Source organism: Populus euphratica, unplaced genomic scaffold (genome assembly GCF_000495115.2).
Source record: "Populus euphratica unplaced genomic scaffold, PopEup_1.0 scaffold151.1, whole genome shotgun sequence".
NCBI lineage: Eukaryota > Viridiplantae > Streptophyta > Magnoliopsida > Malpighiales > Salicaceae > Populus > Populus euphratica.
In genome coordinates, this window is record NW_011500039.1 from 79,000 (window position 1) to 87,836 (window position 8,837).

An 8,837-nucleotide genomic window follows, 5' to 3' on the forward strand; every position below is an offset into this window, starting at 1 on the left:
TACATATATATATATATATATATATATATATATATCTTAAAAAGTAAATAGCGGAATCTGAACAGGATTGCTTTGTTAAGATGTACTAAGTTTGCTAGCCTAGTTTTTTTTCCTGTAATTTGTTAGTTGGAAGTCTTAAATTCCAACAATCATCTCAGGTTGATTAAAGAGTTTGACCGTGAAATTAAAGTTGAGGAGAGCAAAAATCCTCCTGAAGTAAATAAGCAACTCAATGATGAGAAGCAATCCATGGTCAGTTCTTTAGACCTCTATATCGCTGATTGAATTGCGTGTAATGCTTAATAGGTTATTTTCTTAGTCCCCTTTTTTTAATCTGTCCGTTCAATTTCTATCTCATTTTTTTGGTGCAGATAAAAGAGCTGAATTCCTATGTGCAACTGAGGAAAACGTAAGTTAATGTATTTGCTTTGTTTTTAGATTTGAGCTTATGGGTGTAGTGGCATTCAGACCATTTTGAGTTCAGTCCTTGTGATATCAATGCCTGTTACTTCATTCGGAAAGCAAGTGTCATCCTCAATCAGAATTGTGTCCTTACCACATTGTCAGTTGTAGAATTGAATACATAACATCAAACAGGCATCTTCTTCACTTTCACGTATGGGGTACTTTTGAAGTTCTTGCTCCTGACCCTGCATGGTGGGTCTGCAGGTATATGAATAGCCTTGATAACAAAAGAGTTGAACTCTTTGACATGGGAGCTGGAGCAAGTGAACCTATGGCTGAAGAAAATGTTCAAATGGCATCAGGTGAGATCTTATTTCATTTCATAACATCTGGAACTTTGTGGGATATGTTTAGTTTGCACAGAAAAACTACTACTGCGTGATGATTGGTTGAACACATGCCCTCTTAATCATATTTTTTGATCCTCAAATGAGATAAGTCCACTTGAGGACAATATTAGTATCAGATGTTATTGCCACTGGGAATTTCAGTATTTGCAAGAGTTTTTACACCATTCTTTTGGGCATGGAGACAATGCCCTCTTAATCATATGGTTAATCCTCTAATGAGATTATTCCTCTTGAGCACAATATTAGTGTCAGATGTGATTGTAACTGAGAATTTCAGTTTCTGAAGACATTTTTTACACCATTCTTTTGGCCATGGGAGTACAAGGAGGAAAAAGAAACTCATCAGTAGTCTCTTAGTTGCAGATTTTCAGAACTAGATTTGGCCTGATTTTTTATGAACAATGAATTGATTTCTCAAACTTCACATGCATAATGTCACTCAATCTATTTGACAATATGTAACCCGTGTATTCTTGTATATGTATCCATATATTTTTTCAGATTTTTACTATTAATATTTTTGATTGGCCTCGTTGTTTCTTTCTTTTCCTGTTTTCTAGCTATGTCAAATCAAGAACTTGTTGATGCTGGGATGAAGACAATGAATGAGACTGATCAGGCCATTGAACGCTCTAAACAGGTAAATGAGCTTTGTGAATCATATTCCACTTTTCTGTATTTGTAACATCAGGATTTTCTCTTTAGGTTGTTGAACAAACAATTGAAGTGGGAACTCAAACTGCTGTTACCTTAAAAGGCCAAGTAAGCATGATCCAATAACCTGTCCAGGTTTACTTATTTGCCTTCATTTCCTCCATCATTAGTTTGATGTTCTTATTCCTGTCAAGGCTTTAGTTGATTTCAGTTGGGCTTGAGGTCTAGTTGAGTTGAATTTTATAAGTAGGGTATGCTATGTACTGATTCAAAATTGGGCAGACTGAACAAATGGGACGCATTGTTAATGAGCTGGATACTATTCAGTTCTCTATTAAGAAGGCCTCACAGCTAGTGAAGGAGATTGGGAGGCAGGTTAGTTGATGTTCTGTTCTCTCTATGCTACCTCGATTCCCTTTGGTTTTTTGGGTTCATGTACTAAATCTTTTTTCTTTTCTAGGTTGCTACTGATAAGTGCATCATGCTATTTCTCTTTCTTATTGTCTGCGGTGTAATAGCCATAATCATTGTGAAGGTACTCTCTTCAGCTCATTCTTTTATAGCGTTTACTGTCACTTAATGAATGAAATTGCAAGAGTTAGTAAACTGCATGGAATTGAATGATGAAGGGAGAAGTAAGAAGAAACTGAATGGCACTTCGAAGGCGCAATCTTTTGTAAAAGTTTAGCAGATATCATATTATTCAAACAAATTGTATGACTTTCATTCAGACAATAGAGGTTTTGAGTTCTGTGGTATTCCTCTCAAGAAACTTCATTAATGGTGATGAAATGTTGGTTCATTCTTTCAAGCACCACTTTTACTGTTAGACAAAACCATTCAATATGCATGATACTGTTTTTACCATTGCACATGCGGGCATGCTCCAGTGCTTATATATATTTTACTTTCAAAGTGCCATGTAGAAACTCAGCATCAGCAACACATTCCTTTATCTAATTTGCATTATGTAATTTTTCAGATTGTCAACCCTAGCAACAAAGATATCAGGGACATTCCTGGACTGGCTCCACCAGCCCCCTCAAGGAGGCTGTTATAAGTAGGGGATCCATAACATTTTGAGCAGATTCATCATCTCAGACAAAATGATGTTTCCCACCTTGTTTTATTGGTTTGAGTGACAAGAGGGAGCGGTGGGAAGAATTCTGTTTGCGGCATTTGTTGGGGGTTTTCCTTGTTTTTTTTCATCCTTTCAATTTATTCCTTACCTGAGATGTGCATATCCTGTATGATTATGTATGTAAATCACACATGAGAGCTTTCTCCATTAATTTGAATATTGTGCTATCGTTCCTTGTGTAAACGTTTCTGACTGTTGCAGATGTAAGAGGAAAGTGGAGGGCAAAACGAGTAACAATATCCTCTGCTGTGAAATGTGAAATCCATAGATGCATGTGTGTTGTTCTGGAGATGTTGCTCTCTTTTTTTTATTTCTTTTTCTATATTTTTTCATTGGTGATTGAAGGCTGTGTTAAATAAATTTGAACTTTTTCTGTGTTTGCACAGTAAAGTACCCTTTATATCTTCATTGTTGGATCAGAAATTCAAACTTGAAAGGAATTTTTCTGTGATATTGAAATTCAAAATGGGAAAACCCTAATAAGCCATCCGCAGAGTGATTTAAAAAAAAAAAATCATCATATAGGACGAATAAATAGTTGAAATCCAATAGGGAAAACATCAAAACTGCCTCCCATTTGATATTAATCTATCATGGTTTTAGAAATTTTAACATGGGAATTTTTATTCACTTAGAAATCTTCTTTTTCAACTATAAATTTTATTTTCAATATATATATATTAGTTTATTTGTGCGTGTATTGTTGCAGACTGAGCTATTTTAAAGAAAACATAAAAAAACTATTAAGAATGTTTGGATTATTTTTTACAATGCAATTAACTCGAATAAAAAGATAAATCTTTGAATTTGTTAATTTTAATCTTTAAATCTTTTAAATAAATTATATAAAAATTAATTTAATGTGAATTGGATTGTTTAACAGGTTTAGAGAAAACTTGGATGAATGTTTTTATTTTAAATAATAAAATTTGGAAAAAAATAAAAAGAGATGTTGAACCAAGTAAACTATTCAAACCAATAATTCAAGTTATGAAATCGAAAATATCACAAATGATTCCTAGCAAATCTATTATCGAATAATGAATTATTACTATAATTATTCTTATCGTTATTATTATTATTGTTATTATTATCACTAGTATTACAGTTATTATTGTTACTGGTATTATTATCATGATTTTTATTATTATTATTGCTGTTATTGTTGTTGTTAATAATATTATTATTAAAATAATTTTATTACCATTACCATTACTAATATTAATAATATTATTGTTAAAATGATTTTATTACCATTACCATTACTAATATTACCATTATTTTTATTTTTATAACTATTATCATTATTATTAATATTGTTCTAATCACTAATGCTATTATTAAAACAAGTTGTTGTTGTTGTTGTTAGTAGTAGTAGTAATAGTAATAATCATGTTAATGTTATTACTATTTATTATTATCATTATCATTATTATCATTATTATTATTATTATTCCTACCATTACTATTATAATAAAATATTATTATTACCATCATTATTAAAATTATCATCACTGTTAGTATTAGTATTAATAATATTATTAGTATTATTATCAGTATCACTATTACTATTAAAATAACAAAAATTATAAACTTGATTTGAATGAAAAAAATTAAAAGCTAGAAATTTTTTGATAAAAGGACAAAGAAAACAAGTAACAAATCAAAAGAAGAAAGACTAAACTAAAATAAATATTATTACTATAAAAAAGTTATAAATTTGATTTGAATAATAAAATTAAAAATTATTAAATCTTCTACAAAAAACCAAGAAAAAAATAAAAAATCAAAAGTAAAAAAACTGAATGAAAAAACATCATCTACACAAATTAGAACTAAATAAGTAAATTTAAAACAAATAAAACCTTAACAAAAGAGAAAAGGATTTAAAAAAAAAAAACCTAAACTAAGAAGATGAATTATAAAACACCAATAAAAATCATAGATGAATTTAGTTTTTTTAGGGTGAGAGAGAGAAATGAAAAGGAGAAAAAAAAAAAGAAATGATCATCACCAATAAACTAGTTATTTTTAGATGACATGTGACATCTAAAAAAAAAAGACATGACAAATAACACAATGACACGATAAGAACATATTTTTTACCATCAAGAGACATCGCACGCACTACCTAAAATATACAGCACTTTTGTAACAGATTTTTCAACAAAAAAATAATCATCTTCGACTCATTGGAAGCAGGCACTAACAGATTTTTCAACAAAAAAATAATCATTATATATTAAATTATATCATCATCTCTGACAAACCTAACAATTAGAAAGGGAAAAAAAAAAGAAAAATACAAATATACCCTTCTGACAAGGCTTAAGATTTTTAACTCGAAGGTTAAATTTATAAAAAAAAAGGAAAATACAAATATACCCTTCTGACAAGGCATAAGATTTTTAACTCGAAGGTTAAATTTATAATTTTGTTGTATATCAAAATGTGAATTCCCAACAAAATTTTTGATGAATTAAATGTTTTTTTTATTTTTAAAAATAACAAATTCATTTTATTATGCATAAATATGATAAAAAGACAATAAAATCTGTGAACAATTATCAAATAACAAAGTGACCCAAAAAAAATACCATTTCACCTCCAAGAAAGGCAACATTTTGAGACCTTTTCAAGTGCAAAATCATCATCTCACTATCACAATTCATACCTACAACTAAAACACTTCGTGTTTTAGCTTCTCTTATATATATATATATATAACATTATCTTTCAACAAAATAAAGTAAAACATTAAGGTTTTTTTACAATATATATATACATATATATTGTAAAAAAACCTTAATGTTTTACTTTATTTTGTTGAAAGATAATGTTTTTTGATTAGGTAAACTTAACACGAAAACAAAAAATAGTTTGAATGTAAATTTGACACTATCTCAATTCGGGGATGTATTTGAGGATTGTCAAACCTGATAATAGCATTGGCATATGATGGACTATGCCCAGAGTCATGATATTATTGAGCAGAAAAATGGCATCAAGGCAACTGGGTTCTTCAAGTTTGAGGCTTCCGTACTTTGGTTGAAATCTGTCAACGATATTTCATAATACGCAGTATATCCTCGGTTATTTGTCGGTTAAATAATATTTTTATTTGATTCCAACTTAGATTTGTATTTTAAATAATATCTTGATTATATAATATCTTAATTTATTTTTTTATTTTTTTATTCAAGTGATTTTAATTTATAGAGGTTTAACTAATGCATAACTTAATTTAAAAATTAAAAATTAATAAAAAAATTAAAAAAGAGTTAAGGGGAAAAAATAAATTTGAAATTAAAAAATGAAATTGAAGTATTGAATAAAAAAAAATAACACAAAAACAAAAATATTGAAATGCAATAACTATCTTGTTGTCCTTAAAAATATCAACATTTAATAAATATTGTATTTTAAAAACATGATAAAAATATGCTATTTAACTAATTTTTTTAAAATCGTATAATTCTACCAAGACTTTTGACTTAATATACCAATTTTAAAATAAAATAATGTTGAACCAATGATATCTCGCAACATATTTGTATGGTGTAGAATAATCAAAGGGCACTAATAATGTTAGCAAGTACATCAGCAAGTTTTGTTGGTCCACTACTTTAACTCGTCAAGGACGTTAGTTAATATACCACGAAAAAAGAAATTATACTAAACAAAAAAACTGAAATATATTTAGTTGAAAAGAAATAGATAATATTATAAAATAAATGAAAATAAATTTTTATATTTTTAAAATATAAATTATCAAAGAAATATGTATTGTGTTTGTTTTTCATGTTTTGGACGAGTGAGGAAACTTTTTGTTGGAGATATTATTTGGAACAGTGATAATAATTATTTTTTAAAATATTTTTATTTAAAAATATATTAAAATAATATTTTTTTTATTTTTAATACTAGTATATTAAAACAATCTAAAATAATAAAAAATTAAAAAAAAATCTAATTTTTTTAAAAAAATATCTTATTGAAACATAAAAACAAACAGGCATATCATAGCTTAAAAAATATCTTCTTAAAACATAAAAACAAACAGGCATATCATAGCTATTGCATAAGTTAAAAAAGTTGGCCAGGATTGATATGAATTTGTAAGCATTCCATGATCACACAAGTTTCCTGATAGTCGGAGGGGTGTCAGAAAGGACAACCGTACCCGCTCCACCACACATGTCAAGCCCAAAACAGGCCATGTGCATTTCTAGTATAATTAGATTTTAAAAAAATGAAAGAAAAAAATTATATAAAAGAGTAAAGTAAAAAAATTAAAAAATTAAAAATAAATTAGCAATATAATATATTATGTCTTGGAATTGAAGAACTATATTGAAAAGAAACTAAATTTTTATTAAAAAGTCAAAAATCAAAATAAAAGATACTCTATCATAAATATAATAAAAACAAAAATGACCGGTCAATAATTTTGTGGGGAGGAGCCAAAAAAAAAAAAGGCTCATCAGTAAAAAATCACTCATTTATTGATGACATGTGCCTTACAATCTAAAAGAGGGTTGGCCAATATACCCAACTTCAAGATAAATAATCAAAAAATTAAATTTAAAATAATTTTTTAAAAAAAATATGACATGTTTATTTTTTATGTTTTGAATAGCAAATAAACTTTTTCTAGAAGTAATTATATATAATATTTAGGGTTGTATTGTGATTGTTTTTAAAAGTATTTTTATTTAAAAATAATATTTTTTTATTTTTATATTAAAATATTAAAAAAATTTAAAATTATAAAAAAATAATTTAAAACAAAAAAATAACTTAATTTTTTTAAAATATCTTCTTCAAAACATAACAATAAACATATTAATATGCATAAAAATAAAAAGTTGATGTGAATTTGCAGGCATGCCATGACCACACAAGTTTCCTCAACCAAAACAGACTCTGTCCGTTTCTGCTGTACTTTCTCGCAAAACCAAAGCATTGTATCTTCACAGAAAAGGACACTGATGTGTGGCCTTTTTACCATACATCATCAACGTTCATCGCTTCATGTTTATTTTGGATTTACTGTTCCTCATTTTTTATTCCTTTTATTTTAATCCTGAAACCTTTTCTTGTTGTGATTATATTTTTTTCACGCCAAATTAAATAATAATTGTTGTGACAATTTTACCATATAACAACATTGTTCACCACTTCGTATTTACTTGGGATTAATTGTTCATAATTTTTTTTATTGGATCATTATTTTTTTATTGACCGATATTATTTGTTTGAGTCAAGTTACAATCCAATTAAATTTAATTTATTGACTAAAAATAGAATTGAAATAAAAATCAAAATGAAAAATATATCAATGATAAATGATGGGTTTAAAGTTATCGCAAAAGATTAACTTTAGTAATTAAACTTTACAAATTATATCTATTTGGTCTTCCATATTCTTGCAATTCAAATTTGATACAAAAATCTCTTTTTACAATTTTTTTAGTTTATGGTTTGAGAACAAAAAAAAAAAATTGTTGGATTCAATGATAGAAAAAGAAAATAAGTATTGATATTAATTTTTGCTATAAAAATAATTAATTTAGTGTCAATAATTTTTATTTAGTGAGAGAAGTTTCACTTATATGTTTTTTTATTTTAGAAGTGCTTGGATGACCATGATTCCAAGTTTTTATATATATTTTTTTTAATGCTGCTTGTGGGGTTATCAAGATGTTTATGCTATTTTTTTTAATGTTTTAGATAAAAAAAAATTGGTTTCAAATAAATTTTTAAATAAAAAACATCCATTTTTTTCCCGGGCATCATGAGAAAAGCCAAACAATGTGTCGTCTTGATTTTTTTAAAAAAGTTTTTTTTTATAAATTATTTTGTGTGTATTTAATTTTCAAAGATATTCTTATAATTCATCTATAATTTTTTGTATAACTTTATTTCTTAAAATTATATATATATATATATATTATTTTTTGATAGCATTTCTAATAAGTGCAATCTTGTAATATATATTTTTTCCTTTTATTTTATCCAATCAATTTTATTTATATTTATTTCTACTATCATCTGATTAAATAAAAAATAATTTTAATAAATAAAATCATTGAACATAATCAAGTAAATGAATCATGTTACAAGATCAAATATCGTATTTTATATTCATCTCTTAATTTTTTCATATAAAAATTTAATTATCTTTAATAATTATCTTTAGTATATGAATTTAATTATCTTTAATA

The 8,837-nt window shown here is 26.6% G+C and overlaps 1 protein-coding gene across 1 annotated transcript in view; it reads left to right on the forward strand.

Moving 5' to 3' along the window:
• NPSN13 (Putative plant snare 13) overlaps nt 1-3,012 on the forward strand; it is a 5,276-nt gene extending 2,264 nt beyond the window's left edge. The window contains exons 3-10 of the mRNA XM_011001011.1: nt 159-252; nt 372-409; nt 670-767; nt 1,376-1,455; nt 1,521-1,577; nt 1,752-1,844; nt 1,930-2,004; nt 2,452-3,012. Of these exons, the coding sequence (XP_010999313.1) occupies nt 159-252; nt 372-409; nt 670-767; nt 1,376-1,455; nt 1,521-1,577; nt 1,752-1,844; nt 1,930-2,004; nt 2,452-2,529 (613 nt within the window). The 3' untranslated portion in view covers nt 2,530-3,012. The remainder of the gene's footprint in view (nt 1-158; nt 253-371; nt 410-669; nt 768-1,375; nt 1,456-1,520; nt 1,578-1,751; nt 1,845-1,929; nt 2,005-2,451) is intronic.
• Nucleotides 3,013-8,837: the final 5,825 nt, after the last annotated feature.